Source organism: Osmerus mordax, chromosome 25 (assembly GCF_038355195.1).
Source record: "Osmerus mordax isolate fOsmMor3 chromosome 25, fOsmMor3.pri, whole genome shotgun sequence".
NCBI classification, from domain to species: Eukaryota; Metazoa; Chordata; class Actinopteri; order Osmeriformes; family Osmeridae; genus Osmerus; species Osmerus mordax.
This window is the reverse complement of record NC_090074.1, coordinates 3052695-3069034: the sequence shown is the minus strand read 5'-3', so window position 1 is coordinate 3069034 and position 16340 is coordinate 3052695. Positions and strand designations below refer to the sequence as shown.

Here is a 16340-nt window from a genome sequence, read left to right as displayed (position 1 = left end):
GCATGTCTCCCTGCTGGGCAGATAACAGTGAGTCATGTGAGTCCTCCGCACGCAACCTCTCGCACGTCGAATCCTCTGGATGAACTGTCATCATATAGATTATAGGCTGTAGCCTAGCAAAGCAGGGCACTCGCTCCACACAGAGCTCAAGAAAACTGCCATGACTACGATGGCATGTCCTTCACAGGATAAAACCGTTTTTTGAAACACTAAACGGGTCACGTCTTGACATGGTGGCGAGGGTGAGGTTGTGTGAACTTCAGCTGTCCGACTTGCGTGTTCTTTCCACTGTGGATGATATTCGAGGTGTTCAAACTGTAGGAAGAGAACCTATGTACCTCTTGTCAAGGCGTGTTGTCTTTCTTTCATCTCCGCTCGTTTGGAAAGACCAGCTGTTCCACCCCGAAAAATTTGCTTTCTTTCCATCTGTATATTATGCTTTTGTATTTAATTGTCCTTGCAGAAACATTCAGACGGCGGTGAAAACACAAAATGTACACACAAACTGTACACGCTGCACATGGTTCACACACACACACACGCATACTCGTGAGTTGTGGGCGTAGCAGGGAGGGAGAGGATCTGCCGTCATAGTAACTGTTGTTTGGTCACTTGGAAAAAAAATTCGGCCTCGCATGACTGGCTTGGCTTTTAGTGATATTAAACACACGCACGCACACAAATGTGCACACACACACACGCACAAGCATTGCACACACGTTTGTAACACACTAAGCCTATTTGATACAGGGAAGGGATTCGACCCAATATCCATAAGTCACTTGTGGGATCCCCATCTTGATCGCAAGGGATGTGCACGAGGCCTAACCCAAACACCAGGTCAGTGCTGCTTTAGAGACAGAGCTCTTCTATAGACAGACAGGCAGACAGGCAGACAGGCAGACAGACAGACAGGCAGACAGACAGGCAGACAGGCAGGCAGGCAGGCAGGCAGGCAGGCAGGCAGGCAGACAGGCAGACATGAACAGACCAATACACAGACGACGATAGAGAAAAAAACTGACAGAAGCACAAACGCACACCCACTTTAACATTTATCTGCTATAATGTCTGCCGTGTGTGTGTGTCCTGCGTTCAGGGGGAAACAAGCTGAAGGAGCAGCAGTTCCGCCTGGACTGGGCCTGGATCTCCCTGGAGAAGGAGTACCTGGTGGTGGATGAGCAGGACAAGGTCCTGGAGGTGGTCCTCAGACGCAGGGGCTACCTGGGAGAGACCTCCTTCGTGGGTGAGTCTGTCTGTCTGGCTCTCTCTCTGTCTGTGTGTCTGCCTGTCTGTCTCTCTCTGTGTGTCTGCCTGTCTGTCTGTCTCTCTCTGTGTGTCTGTCTGGCTGTCTGTCTCTCTCTGTCTGTGTGTCTGCCTGTCTGTCTGTCTCTCTCTGTGTGTCTGTCTGTCTGGCTGTCTGTCTCTCTCTGTCTGTGTGTCTGCCTGTCTGTCTGTCTGTCTCTCTCTGTCTGTGTGTCTGACTGTCTGTCTCTCTCTGTCTGTGTGTCTGCCTGTCTCTCTGTGTGTGTGTTTGTCTGCCTGGCTGGGTCTCTGTCTGTGTGTGTGTGTCTGTCGGCCTTTCCATTTGTCCATCTGCCTGTCTGTCTGTCTGTATGTGTCTGTCTGTTCGGCTTGCATGCATGGATGGGTCAGTGAGAAGGAGATAGGGAGAGAGGGAGAGAGGGAGAGAGAAAAAGAGAGAGGGAGCTGAGGACTATAAGCAGGCGTGTGTTCTGTCACCTCCAGTCATTAGTATTCTGATCCTTGTGAATCATAGCTGGAGTGTTAGCGACATAGCAGTTTCAGCTGCTAGCTCCTAGCCTTATCTCGAACGGCCGTTCTACTCGCAGGAGCTTTGTGTGTGTGTGTGCTTGTGTGTGTGTTTCCTGTGAGGAGGTTTTTGCAGTAGAGAGTATCTCTGGGGCATACATGAAAGCCTATGCCCGACTCTCATCTCTCAGCACAGCCGGTGTGTGAACACCTGGTTATCATCTCAGACCACACACACACTCACCCACACACAACCATTTGTATTCACTAACCCCCCACGCATACTCATACTCATGTCACATAGGCAAGCTTTTAATTGTTTATTTGTCTGTTTGTCAGAAGTGTGTGTGTGTGTGTGTGTGCGTGTGTGTGTGTGTGTGTGTGTGTGTGTGTGTGTGTGTGTGTGTGTGTGTGTGTGTGTGTGTGTGTGTGTGGAGGATGTAAGTCTGAACAGAGGCAATGCCAAACTGCACAGCATGTTTTGTTCTCTGCTATATCTCTATTGGCTACAATGATGAAACAACATTTGTGTGTGTGTGTGTGTGAGTGTGTGTGCATGTGTGTGTGTGTGTGTGTGTGACCATCACCACTGGGTTCTAATGATGTAACGTGCCCCACTGAAGGGTAACTAGGATAAAAGAAACCCAACAGCCCCCGTCAGTCACCCTGGTGCTCAGACACCGCACAGCACGGGAGAGGAAGCACTTATGCACCCCATCTGCACACACACGCTCACACACACACACACACACACTCATGCACACACACATACACGTACACACACACACTCATGCACACACACTCACACACACACACACTCATGCACACACACTAACACACACACACACACACTCATGCACACACACATACACATACACACACACACACACTCATGCACACACACATACACACACGCGCACACACACACACATGCAAACACACATACACACACGCGCGCACACACACACATTCACACACACGCGTGTGCGCACACACACGCAAACACACACATAGACACACACACACACGAGCTTGACTCCCCCTCCCTCCCCAAAACACGCTGAAAGGGAGCAAAAGACATGGGGTGAGAGAAAAGAACAGGTAGAGAGACAGAGAGACAGAGAGACAGAGAGACAGAGAGATAGAGAGAGAGAGAGATAGATAGATGGGGGAACGACCCTAGAGGAGGACTGATGAGGAGGAGGAGTGCATGTTGCAGCCAGAGTGCAGCTACGCGTCTCAACACACTGCAAAAAATGCCATTCCAAAAATAAGTTTAAAAAAAATTAAAACAAGATATTTTTGGCTTGTAGTAAGTAAAAAAAATCTGCCAATGGAACAAGTCAAAATTAGCTTGATAAGATTCTTGAAATAAGACAATATTTTCAATATAAGAGACCGCTTAAAATTAGCTTGAAAAACTAATTCTTAGATATATTTTGCTAGTATTGTGAAGTTTTGTGTCTCATAACAAGCTCATGATGCTCAAAAATAGTATTTAAATTAGCTTGAAAAACTCATTCTTGGACATATTTTGCTAGTATTGTGAAGTTTTGTGTCTCATAACAAGCTTATGATGCTCAAAAATACTATTTAAATTAGCTTGAAAAACTTACTCTTGGATATATATTGCTAGTATTGTTAAGATTTGTGTCTCATAATAAGCATATGATGCTCAAAAATACTATTTTCCCCCCAAAAGCTAAGTTCTAGTGCAAGCATTTTGAGACTTCCTGACTAGTATAGAGCTTTTTGTGCCATAATAAAATTCTAATTTCAAGCATATTTACTTATTTATCGTAAGCGCTTCTACTGTAATACTGTACTAGATTTAAGACATTCACCTACTGCTTAAAATACAGAAAAAACAAAAAATAGTTTTGCATCCAACCAACAGATTTATTTAGACAGCAAAATGTCTCAACAAAATGCAGGAATTCGTTTTGCTCACAATGTTTATGGAAAAAATAGCAAATGTGTGTGATAATGATACAACTAAACATCTTACCAATGTGTTCCTCTAAACACAAAATATACCTGCAAAATCAAAATCCAAATAAAAAGCATACAAGGCAAAATGGTTGTTATTATTATAACATTTAGGTACAGGTTTTGTTTGAACCCTAACATGTACATTTGACCACTCCTTTTATTGGCCAGTAAAAGATTTCCACTCAGCCATGCTCTTCTTGTAAGATGGTGTGAGATCTCTGTCATGGATTTTGTCCAAGAGGACCTCTGTCTGTATGACTGAAAGCACAGTAGCTACACATTTTGGGTATGTAAGGTGGAGGGTATAATAGTAGGCCATAAGGTATAAAGCACCCTCAGTAACCTTGTCCTTTGGAAATGTAGTTATTGGCACATCTCCTACCGCTAGGAGGTAGTTGGATGGACCCACAATCAGGACTGGACAGGAGAGAGGGCGCTTCTTCAAGTAGACATCAGGGTCTTCTTTTTCCTTTAACAAAGCAAAGACATCGTTTTTTTAGGATCATCCTTAATTTTTTGATTTCAAAGTAGTATTTTGGAACCTCAGCCAGAGAGGTAAGAGGTTTGTTTACATAGCCTACACATTATTTTTTTGACACAAGTTTTAACCATCTCTAATGCATTTTGTGTTCACATATATCTAGCTTTTGGTGTCTTTGAACACTTAAAACATACAGTAAGAAAAAAAAAAAAAAAAAACTACATTGGGAGCCATGAGAGCACCTTCAATTATATTTTTAAGTACTGCAGTCAAAATAATCCTGCAACATTTTACACAGCTCACCTCAAGGACATGCATCAGGGCTTCGCTCGCATCTTTTAGCCTCTTTGGGGGAGCAGAGGTGGAGGGGAACAATGATGGCAGCACATGTAGGATCTCAAGAGCCTGTTCAGCTGTATAGGAATGTATATTCACAGCCATTACTGTCAATGGTCAAATCTGATGAAAGATATGTAATACATAGAATGGTCCAAAAAGAAGAAAAAAAAGACGACAAGACATAGCACAGGTACTTTTCAGAAAAAGGTCTGAAAGGTCCACACTAAACCCTAATCACCAATAACACCAGAACAATATTGCTTACCTTTGTCCATTCCCATTGGGGGTTTCAGCATCTTTTTCCATACACCAAAAAACTGCACTTTCTGGCAAAATTCATGCCATCTTCCCTTCAGTTCACCAATGAAGTTGTCATTTTCCTTGTCCAAAATGCGTTGAAGCTCCTCCATCACCTTTGGAATATTCAATATAACGAATACAGACATTTAAATGCATCACTTAGGAGGACATTTATATATCTAACATTGTGTGTGATGTTTTTTTATCATGCATAGCCAATTATGACTTACATGTCCTATGTCCTTAAAACAAGGATATGCTTCGAGAATTTTCTTGTGTCTGTCTTCCTCGTGAAAAGAATCAGAGTCAATGAAAGCTCTCCTGCCTACAAGTTCCAAATCCAGGACATGAGACACATCCCGGTGGTTTGGATTCTTTCTTTTGTACAAAGATTGTAGGGTCTTGTAGTGCTTGGCCAAGGTTGCTGGACTGTAGGTGTCTGGACTTTCCAAACCTGCAGGCTTGTTAGCTGTAAGACACAAATATACAGTACCAGTCAAAAGTTTTGAGCATTTTACCTTGCACATGTGAACAAGAACTACTTGCCCTAATATTGATAGTCGTGAAATCAACTACTATAAGATGAATGTAGGTACACATGTTCACCCCTTAAAAGATGCAAACACCCTTATCTCACATACACACAGCCTTGAGGCAGTTGGACAAACTCACAATCAGAACTGGGCCCAGGAGAGGGCTCTTCTTCAGGTAGGCTTTGGGGTCCTCTATTTCCTGAAACACATAACAGACATTCTTCTGTTAAAATAATGCAATTAAAAGATCATTACAATCAATAATGTGAGTGTATAAGTTCATTTGAAATATAACATTTCTCACAAGGGCAGAATGCTAAGTTGAAACTCACCCGTCACTTCACTAGCCAAGTCTGGGCTGCTGCTCCCCTCAATGGACAGATCCAGAATAAGTGTTGAGTCACTTGATTGAACTTCATCTGTGTCACTTGGCAGCTCAAGACGCCTCTTTATAGAGCTGCAAAGATTAGTTGGTAATCAATCACCTAGTACATTGACAGGATTGCTCATTTAGAATAGTGTACACATGACAATAATGGATTTCAGCTTCTCAAATGTTAATATTTTCTAGCTTTTAGTGTTCAGTGTTTCCGCTATGTTGATTTTGTCGTGGCGGCCCGCCACGGTATCAGAAATAGGGCTGTACAAAAGGCCGTCTATTAGATTGTGAAAAAAGAAATTGGATGTCAGCCTGGGCTGTGAGAACTGTTCAATGTTGTCCTGACATTTTATTGACCAAAAAACTGAGTGCTTAATATGGAAAATAATTAAAACATTAGTTGTGATGGATATAACAATTTGTTATAACATTACCTCTTCGAATGTCTGCCATCTGGAGTCTTTTTTTGTGGTGATTTTACATTTCGCAGTCTTTTGTTGAGCTGTGTGTAAACAGTGACCTGTACAAAACATAACAATTTAAATTACCACAAATGTTGAACATGAAATACTTCCCTCATCAACTGGATGCAATTCACTCACCCATGTATTCTTCATGCATTTGTCTTGGAGCATGGGATAGTAAAGTACGATTCTCTTCGCCATTGCTGTCATTTCTGGCTGTGATGGGTATTGTGATTCTCCATCTTCTTTTGCCCTCAAGATGGCAATCATACTGGTAATAGTGTTACGGATGAGCCGGCATCTGAGGTCCTTTGACATTTGGCAGTTGTATTCTTCACCTGTCTTTGATAACTCGAAGTAATGTTGTCGGACATGCTCAAGCTCGGAATCACTGTATAATACATACTCTGGAAAAGATATCTTAATAATCTTTCCTGGAGTTGTGTACTCAGCAGTGAAATTCATTGGAGTGGATGTCTGTGGCATGGGTGACTCTTTACTGGAGAAACCCAATGACTTAGAGTCTTCTTGGCCAGACTCCTGTAAAATAAAAGATAAAAATACTTTATTTACTTTAATCTGTGTTGACATAAACTGCAATGCTGCATTGACGGCTCCGCACAAGTATAAGTAAGCAATCGATTCAATTTTAGGCCATTATTATATTATAATTATATTATCGGTTCCAGCAGGCCAGTTTTATTAGCATAATAAATCAATAAAGGTCGATTTGGTGACTGCCTAATGGTATTGCAACATAAAAAATAATTAGTGCAAAAGAAACAACAAAAGAATAAACTTAACAGACAGCCATGTCACTTACCGGTACCTCAACATGGCAGACCCGCCACACAGCTTTTCTCCTTAAGAAATTCTCAGGCCCTGGGAAAAGATCACGCAAGTCTTCACGGGACAAGGTGCCCATCATTTCATCACTGATGTTTGCAGCTGTAAAAACATTGGAAGACACAGCAAGATGAAACAGTGCTGTCCAATTCACTTAGATGTTTTTTTGAAAACCTCAAACAAGAATTTAAACTAATTATTCAACCTAAAATCATTGAACTGAACAAAATCTTCAGCTTACTGAATTTATTTTCCCAATTTTAGTTAACTTAACCCAATTGGTTTCAAAACTAATTAAGACATAAAATATTCAAAACCATTTGATGGAATTGTCATTCTAAAACAAAATATTCACACATAAAATTAAGAGAACTTCTAAAATACAAGTGTAAGAGATGCTAGAGCTGCTAGGCCATGGTATTTGGCATATGGTTAACTGATAACTAGTTAACTTTAAAATGTTGACAAAACCCTTAACTATTTTTATAACGTTCAGCTTTTTGATATCTATCCAACTTTTTTAAATATCACTGATTATGGTTCATGACTTGTTCAAGCCGTTTCTGAGATTTATATCCTTATTTTTTGGATTGGACGTATAGTTTTGCGTCTCGGTTAACTTATTTGAGATGTGGTGCTAGGTAAATGAATGTTATTCTCTCTGCCCAGTTCGACAGCAATCACAGCTGCACCATTACCGTGGCAACCAAACCGACACGCACCAGGAAAGCAGAAGAACACGTTTTCAAACTGCCTGTAGTCTTATTTTTGACCGCACAGACGTATAAACGATATATATGGTTTCGGCAAAGTCCTGGGTCTCGGAAAATATCCTTACTGTTTGGATTGGACGTATAGTTTTGCGTCTAGGTTAACTTGTTTGAGATGTGGTGCTAGGTAAATGAATGTTATTCTCTCTGCCCAGCTCGTTAACGATAACGGCCACAGCTGCGCCATAGCAACCACACAGACATGCAGTTCAGCTTCCACACTCTTTAGTGTGACTCAAATTTTTGAAATTTATTTCAGCTTTTGGGTATTTTCAGCAATTAAAAAATATATAATTTACCTTTCAGCATTCCCACTTTCTAGTTTCATAACGTTACATTACCCTTCAAAATCGACACTGCCACATCATCCAATTCCTCCATGCTAGCTAGCTAGCTCGGTCCGTTGACGTTAGCTTGCCTGTGGTCCAGCCGTATCCGTTTAACTGAAACGTTACACACCAAATTTACATTAAAATATTGACAACATTTGAATGATATATGATGTGAAGCACAATAAATTAACACCGGATATACCGTTTTTAACTTGCGATAAAACGCGGAGTTAAATCATTCACTTCTAGATGACCGTATGAAGGACGTAGTAAGCACGGTGGGTTTTTGCAAATTGTCTGTTGGAGCATGCGCACCGGGGATATCAGAGTTATTGGCGGGTGTAACTATAGTGATGCTGAGTTTAAAAAAAATAACAATTACAGCAGTTAGTGGGCATTCCGGCTCTTTTTTGTGAGCCGGCTCATTTGACTCAGCAACTTATATCTTATATACTCTGCCTGTAACATCACTGCTTCCAGTATGATTTGGCGTTGTTTCCTATGTTATGTATTTGTATCATTGACTCTGAAACAGCTTTTGAGTCATATTAATACAATGCATAGTCGCAGCCCTGATTTTCGCGTGGTGTGCGGAATTGATGGCTGTCCAAGTGAGTACCGAGTGTATAACTCCTTCTACTACCACGTAAAGCGGACGCACGCGCATCATCTTGTCCAAGTTGAACCGGCCGCGGAAGAAGAATCAACTGACCACGATTTGAGAGGAGCAGGTGAAAGGACCACCAACGAACTTACCAATGCCAGCCCAGTGGATGAGGCCATACCAATGCATTTTTCAATGACTGACGAGGGCCTGAACGTCGTCAATCAAAGAGTAAGTTGTGCACTAAATGTGTTGTCTAAGTTGCCAATGGGCTGCAGTCGTAATTTTAAAAGAAGATAAAACCAGAATTGGAAGTAATATGTAACTGCAATTCCACTAGTTAATCAACTCACCTGCACAAGCAGAGGGCAGAGATATTTCCAGTCCTCCTGTTTGGTAAAAAAGAAATTGTGATCCACTGTTGAAATAGCTACACCTCGAAATCAGCAGGGTAAAAAAGCCAGTCAGCTCAGGGAACTTGGTGCCATAGGGTCACAATATGATGTGTTCAAGGGTGGCTTGGTAAAATGACTCAAGGTAAATGAAATGTAATGTTGCAAATGTAAGGTTAAAAAAAGTACTAACTATGTATATACTTATTACTAAGAGATTCAAAGCAAGTAAAGTAGCCTAATCCTAGTTACAAGTTACATTTCTGAGTAAATGATAAATCAAGATATTTTCAGACTAGCAATAGTAGCAAATCGCAGTAAAGGTTGTTTTGTGCATGTTGTTTTGTGGATGTTTTTATATTGGCCTGTGGTTCCCTAATACTGTATCTGAAGTATCTTTCCTGAAATTCAGCCTTGGTGCATAATTACAGCAACTATGAGCAACGCTGTTTCTGTGTCTGTAGCTTTAAATGCTAATGAGGAGGATAGAGGCAGCAACTATGCGCTAATGGGTACAATGTATCGCAATGGCTCGTAGGCCCGTTGCTGTAAGATGCGTCGAATTTGCCCATTCTCATCTGACCACCCTGGTTTGCAAAGATGCACACTAAGTCATTTCAATGAGGGGAAAGGCGGATATCGCGTGCGCCATAACACCAACAGAAGAACGGTTATCCAGATAACAAAGAAGTGTACAACACTTCCATTTCCATTTGAATAAAGAGTCTAATAAACTTCCATACACACTTGATGCTATCTACTTTTACATTAGCAACAGTAACTCAGCTGTTAGTTGCTAATGTTACAGCCACATTCTAAGGGTAACAAGCTAGGTAACCATATACAGTAAAGCAACACAATTATATAGCGTTAGTTGACTTACTTGTCCGAGGTTTGTTGCTGTACCAATGGGAGTTGGTAATGATCCAGTCTTCAATATCAGACGGTCAGCAAGGCCAGCTTATATTGCCCCGAGTTGTGGAAACAATCGTCGCTGAAATGTTTGGCGCAGACATGCAAAACTTTGGGAAGTTTCTTTAGTGGTGCTATCAATGACAAAATTTTCCCTGTTATAATATGTTTGCTGTTAATCTGTTTCAGTGTGGATTTCAAGAAGCTGAGGAGGGGCGCATGAATGTTGATGTTTCTAAACACGCAACTGCATTTATGCTTCAAGCCAGAGAAACCCATCGCCTGACACAGGTAATATGCCATTAATTTTCCAACTGTATTTCACTGTTTCTAGCGAACATAAAAACAGCGACTTAAAAGATGCCCATACTACTTTTTTCAATAATATCATCACTGCAAATAAACAGTCCTCGGTTTCTTTTTAAAATTACTGACCGCCTATTAAGTAATCCAGATAAAGTTTTCTGCTAGCAGTCAGGTCAGAAGGCTCATTCGAGTGTTTTAAAAGGTGCTACATAAATAAAATACACCTAAAATTAAACTTAAGTAATTGTATCCTGGCTGATGTGATCTCAAGTAGATGGCTTTTAGGTCAAACATCCAACTGAATATAATTTGGGGGGGGAATGTTTCTCATGCATCTTGAGTGACCACTTGTGATTTATCACATCTGACAGACACACTTTGCATACACAATCTGCCCATCCACTAAATCCCATTGGTCAAAACGCATTAAACAGGTATACTTAGTCTTAAAGTCTTAAAGTTGCAGAGGGCAGTATGATTTTTTAAATGTATTATAGTTTTGGTGGAAATAACTTATTTTGATCATTGCATTTCACTAACAGAAGTGTTTATCTTAGTGTGTTTGTGAGTTTCCATGTTGACATTTTTTGTATGAGGTTTATAATATTTTTTTTCCTTCTCCCCAGAGAACTGTTAACCAGTTGGTGAGTGAAGTCCAGCAATATCAGGCGGTATTATTGGAGCATCTAAAACTGAAAATGAGCAACATAATTGAAAGACATTCTGGGGACATGGATCAACTAAAGAGTGATGCAATGGGGGTATTTGACCAGTTTGTTGACCCTTTCAGTCAGATTGCTTCCACCCATTTGCAGGATAAGACCATCAGAGAGCTGTTACAACCTGTTGAACCAGAGATTGTTGTCGCAAAACAAACAGTATCTTATGTTAAAAGTGGAGACTCCAGAGTTCTTACGATTAAGGACCACTATTTTCATTATGTACCGTTGGTAAAGAGTTTGGAGCAGCTCCTATCACATCCTAGAATTTTTGCAATGATTGATGAGGGGCCACAGCCATGCAAAGATGGTTTTTTTCATGATTTCATTGATGGAGACATTTTTAAGTCACACCCACTGTTTTTGAAATTTCCCACAGCATTGCAGTTGATTTTATACACAGATGAAATTGAGCTATGCAATCCTCTTGGATCTCGGGCAAAGAAAAACAAATTATTATTGATTTATTACACATTAGGTAACATCAACCCCAAATACAGATCAAGACTTGCTGCTATTCGTCTGCTTGCCATGGTAAAATCAAAAGATATATCCCATTGTGGTATTGATGAGATATTTCAGAGGATAAACCGCAACTTAACTGAGCTGTGTGATGGTGTTCAGGTTTCCACTGCAAATGGTGCGAAGACCATTTATGGGGCGCTTATGTCTGTGTGCGGAGACACTCTAGCACAGCATGAAGTGGCTGGATTTAAGGTAGGAGTAGGGTTTGCCTACAGTAAATGCAGGCACTGTGAATGCAACTTTGAGGACATGCAGGAACAATTTAATGAAGATTTGTTTGTTAAAAGAACAATTGCAAGTTATAACAGACAATGTAATGACATTGAAAAGGCGAGTACTGACTTTCTAAAAGACAATCTTAAGACGACATATGGTATAAACAGGAGAAGCAAATTAACAGAATTTCCTCACTTTGATATAATCAATCAAACCCCACAAGACATCATGCATGTTATTCTTGAAGGTGTAGCCCCTTATGAAATCAAATGTGTTTTAAAGCATCTTGTGCTTTCAGGGCATATTGACTTGGACACATTCAACAGTGCAATTACTGGTTTTCCTTATTCTTCTGTGGATGTAAGGGACAAGCCTTGCCCCATATCTATCAATACACTGTCATCAAATGACAATAAATTGAAACAGTCTGCTGGGCAGATGCTGGTTTTGTTAAAGATCCTTCCATTTCTCATTGACAAAATTGGAGAAAATGATTACACACAAATGCTACGTAAGTTGTTAGAGATCATCAAAATTTTGTTTTCATCTATTATTGCTCTCTCAACTCTTTCAAAACTGAAGCTTTTAATTGAACAACATTTAAATAATTTCAAGCAACTGTTTCCAGATGCAAATATTATACCTAAACAGCATTATCTGCTGCATCTGCCTTCTCAGATTAAGGCACTTGGTCCTGCAGTGAGGCATATGTGTATGCGCTTTGAGTCAAAGCATTGCTTTTTTAAGCAGTGGGCTTTGAAAAGTAGTTTTAAGAATATTTGTAAATCTCTTGTGAAGCACAACCAACTTTATGAATGTAGTCAGAATGTGCATGAGAAACATCCAATTTTCTCAGCTGAATTTGACATGGGCCCAGCCTCTGAAGTAAAAACATTTGACTATGTAAAAGCTAAGGTTAAAGACTTTTTGGGAATAGCGCAAGTTGAACATATCATTTCTGTACAGTGGATTATACAACATGGAAATAAGCATACATGTGGAAAATCTTTGGTTTGTTCTAATGTCATCAATGATACTCCAGAGTTTGCACTTGTGAAAAACATCTATATTGTAAATGCATCAGTGTATTGCTTTGAATGCCAGCCTCTCACTACAGTTGGGTGGAATGATTATTATTTGGCTTATGAGGTGGAAATTCCTCACCTAGCTCAAGCCAATATTTTCATGGATATTGAAAATCTTGTTGATTATACTCCATACTACTATGTAAATGTCAACAACAGAAAGTACATTCCAGTGAAGTATGACCTCACAGACATCACTAGTCATCATTCTAGGTTTTGAGTTTTATAATAATTAATATTTCTATCAGCTAAATAGGGGGAAAATTGGGTGGTCCAGATCAAGCTTAGATTGACTTAAAAATAGATTTGGCTTTGATGTAGCAGGCTTTCTGTCAGCAGTATTTGTTATATGTTTACCATGTCACATGGTCATTGTTTTATATAAATGGAAGAAATAGTCACACTGTATTAAATGTATTATAAGAGTCATAATGCAATGTGTCAGCAGTTTTCAATAAATTGATGTCTTGAAGTCTTTGTCTTGAAACAAGAAGACTAACGTTTTCCAACACAGCATGCTTCAAAATGGTATGACATGTCAAAAAAGCTTGTTTCATATGAGATATGACTTCAAACAAGATATTTTCAAGACTATTTCACTTAACAAGATATTCAAGATGCATTGTCTAAAAACAAGTTCTTTATAACTAAATGAAATCTTACTCTTTAGGCGATTGTGTCTTATATTAAGTGTGATGATACATTTTGACAAGAAATGAGCAAAATACGCTTGGTAAGATTTTGAGTTTTTGCAGTGCAGGCCTGCATGGAGAGAGGTGGATGGTTGGGGAAGGGGGGGGGGGGGGAGATGTGTGGAAGGCATGTGCCATGCAGAGCACACATGGGAACAAAATAACAACACCTGCCTCCGTCTCCAGCCTCAATTTTGGATTCACAAAAATATGTTGTTGTTTATTTTGATCTGGCAAAAGAAAATCATTCGCTTTTTTTGTTTTTGGAGTGGAATCTCGTCTCTTCGGAACGTTGTCTGAAACAACATGAATCAAGAAGTTACGACAGTTATGTCAAATTAACACGACAACTGTCAAATACTTGGAAAGACAATCTACAAATACTGACTCTTCTACCTGAGACTCAAAACAGATAGCAGCAGCAAGTAGACAACCATGTTCCTGTAATACAGAACTTACTGGTTATAGGCAACCTTTAAATGTACTTTAAATGTAGCATGAGTATAGTATAAAACCATGAAACAAGTAAGATGTAGAAGTTTTTTTTATTTAATAGGTTATCGAGCACGTACTGTAGAAGAGTAAACATATTAAGAGAGTTTGTTATATTATATGAAAACTACAAACTCATTTGTTAATATTTTTCAAATGGGAGACATGATTGCATCATCTGGACTTGATCATGTTCAGCCTTCCTTTTTTCTCACCCCACCCCCCTGCCTTCCTCGCCCCTGGTCTTACCCCCCCCCCCCCCCCTCACCCGCTGTTCCTCTCTCATCCCCCTTTTCTCCTATTCCACTTTCTTCTCTTCCCCTGGCTCCCTGCCTCCTTCCTTCTTTCTCCTGTCTCTTTTTCTGACCTCTCTCTCCCCCCCCCCCCCCCTCCTGCCCTGTCTTTCATTTACGGCTTTTCTGTCTCTTCCATTTGCTCTTTCTTTCACTCTCCCTACGCATCCTCTCCCCTGTCTTCGTTGTCTCCCGTGGTGTCTCTCTCCTGTCCTCTTCCACCATCTCTCCTCCACTCCTTTGTTCAAAGACTTTGGCTGCATGGGGCCTCGGCGCTGCTCTCTCTCTTACTCTCTCTCTCTCTCTCTCTGCCCTGTAGGCCACGCTCCCCGTCCTGTGGTTTCGGTTGCTTTCCCAGCATGCTCTCCTCCTTTCCCGCTTTCCCGCGTTCTCTCCACCTCTTCCCCTCTCATCTGGTCTCGCTCCCCTGCCGCTCCTCTCCCGTCTTCCAACGTGGTGTCATCTCCTGCACTCCTCGTCCTCCGTCCTCCCCTCTCCCTTTTTCTTCCTTCCTCTCACCCGTCTGTCTCCACGGTCTGCCTCTGAAGCTGGCCCTCCTTAAAACATCCTCTCCTCGTTCTTGTCCTCTCCTCGTTCTTCTCCTCTCCTCGTTCTTCACCTCTCCTCTCTTCGTTCTTCACCTCTCCTCTCCTCGTTCTTCTCCTCTCCTCTCCTCGTTCTTCACCTCTCCTCGTTCATCACCTCTCCTCTCCTCGTTCTTCACCTCTCCTCGTTCTTCACCTCTCCTCTCTTCGTTCTTCACCTCTCCTCTCCTCGTTCTTCACCTCTCCTCTCCTCGTTCTTCACCTCTCCTCTCCTCGTTCTTCACCTCTCCTCTCCTCGTTCTTCTCCTCTCCTCGTTCCTCTCCTCGTTCTTCTCCTCTCCTCGTTCTTTTCCTCTCCTGTCCTCGTTTCTCTCCTCTCCTCGTTCTTCTCCTCTCCTCGTACTTCTCCTCTCCTCGTTCTTCACCTCTCCTCTCCTCGTTCCTCTCCTCTCCTCGTTCTTCTCCTCTCCTGTCCTCGTTTCTCTCCTCTCCTCGTTCTTCACCTCTTCTCCTCGTTCTTCACCTCTCCTCTCCTCGTTCCTCTCCTCGTTCTTCACCTCTCCTCTCCTCGTTCTTCTCCTCGTTCTTCACCTCTCCTCTCCTCGTTCTTCACCTCTCCTCGTTCTTCACCTCTCCTTCCTCTGCTCTCCCATGCTCCCCGCTGCTCAATAAGCTGTAGCAGTGGGCTGCCGTCGGCCCATCGTTTGAATCCATCCATGTATGGAAAAGAATCTAAGAGAGTCTACGCCCTGACATTTGAGTCCGTATATGCGTATTCGTGCTGTATAATTGTGCGTGCGCGTCCGTGTGCGTGTATTCTTTTGAGTGAAGATCTAGTTAGGTGTGTGTGTGTGTGTGTGTGTGTAAAGGCAGCATGTGTTGGGCGTGGATTGAGCGGGTGTGTCTCGCTCGCCGAGCACCCAACCGGCGGTCGTGCTTGAAGTCTCCCAGATCAGACGCTTTGTAACAGGTGTACCTCCACACCCCCCCCAACACCCCGCCCCCACCCCCCAGACCCCCTGATGAGAAGGCACTCTCTCCACAACCCATCTAACTAATCACATCCTCTCTGATGGCTGTTTGTGTGTGTGTGTGTGTGTGTTTGTCTCTATGCTTTTCTATGTTCTTTCGGTGTTCTTTTTGTGTTGTTTTTCTGTGTGTGTGTTTTATGTGCTTGTCTATGTGTGTGCGCTTTTACATGTGTGTGTTTGTTGGTGTGTGTTAGAGTGATACCAGTGTGCGTCTGTGTTCTTCTACATGTTCTTTGTGTATGTGCCTACACTCCTATATATGATGTGTTATGCTATATGCTTTGTGTGTGTGTGTGTGTGTGTGTGTCTGTGGGGACGG

General features: G+C 41.6%; 2 protein-coding genes across 2 annotated transcripts in view; one reads left to right on the top strand and one right to left on the bottom strand.

The window, feature by feature from the left end:
• frem2a (FRAS1 related extracellular matrix 2a) overlaps positions 1–16340 on the top strand; it is a 56621-nt gene that overhangs the window by 16494 nt on the left and 23787 nt on the right. Inside the window, exon 3 of the mRNA XM_067229057.1 lies at positions 1100–1246. Coding sequence (XP_067085158.1) covers positions 1100–1246 — 147 coding nt within the window. The remainder of the gene's footprint in view (positions 1–1099; positions 1247–16340) is intronic.
• Positions 3652–10166, bottom strand: LOC136933605 (uncharacterized). The gene is made up of 12 exons (XM_067229069.1): positions 10089–10166; positions 9167–9202; positions 8219–8320; positions 7085–7209; positions 6400–6801; positions 6232–6317; positions 5751–5875; positions 5558–5617; positions 5116–5354; positions 4851–4998; positions 4550–4659; positions 3652–4234 (listed from the first exon to the last, which is right to left on the bottom strand). The coding sequence occupies exons 3-12, from the start codon at positions 8256–8258 to the stop codon at positions 3923–3925; spliced, it is 1647 nt and encodes a 548-aa protein (XP_067085170.1). The 5' UTR covers positions 8259–8320; positions 9167–9202; positions 10089–10166; the 3' UTR covers positions 3652–3922.

Bases quoted from the DNA above. Each gene is read 5' to 3' on its own strand.
- LOC136933605 (XM_067229069.1), bottom strand. From the start codon at position 8,258: ATGGAGGAATTGGATGATGTGGCAGTGTCGATTTTGAAGG. The intron at 6,802-7,084 runs GTAAGTGACATG...TTTATTTTACAG, and splicing joins TCTGCCATGTTGAGGTACCG to GAGTCTGGCCAAGAAGACTC. The intron at 5,618-5,750 runs GTGAGTTTCAAC...TATGTGTTTCAG, and splicing joins CTTGGCTAGTGAAGTGACGG to GAAATAGAGGACCCCAAAGC.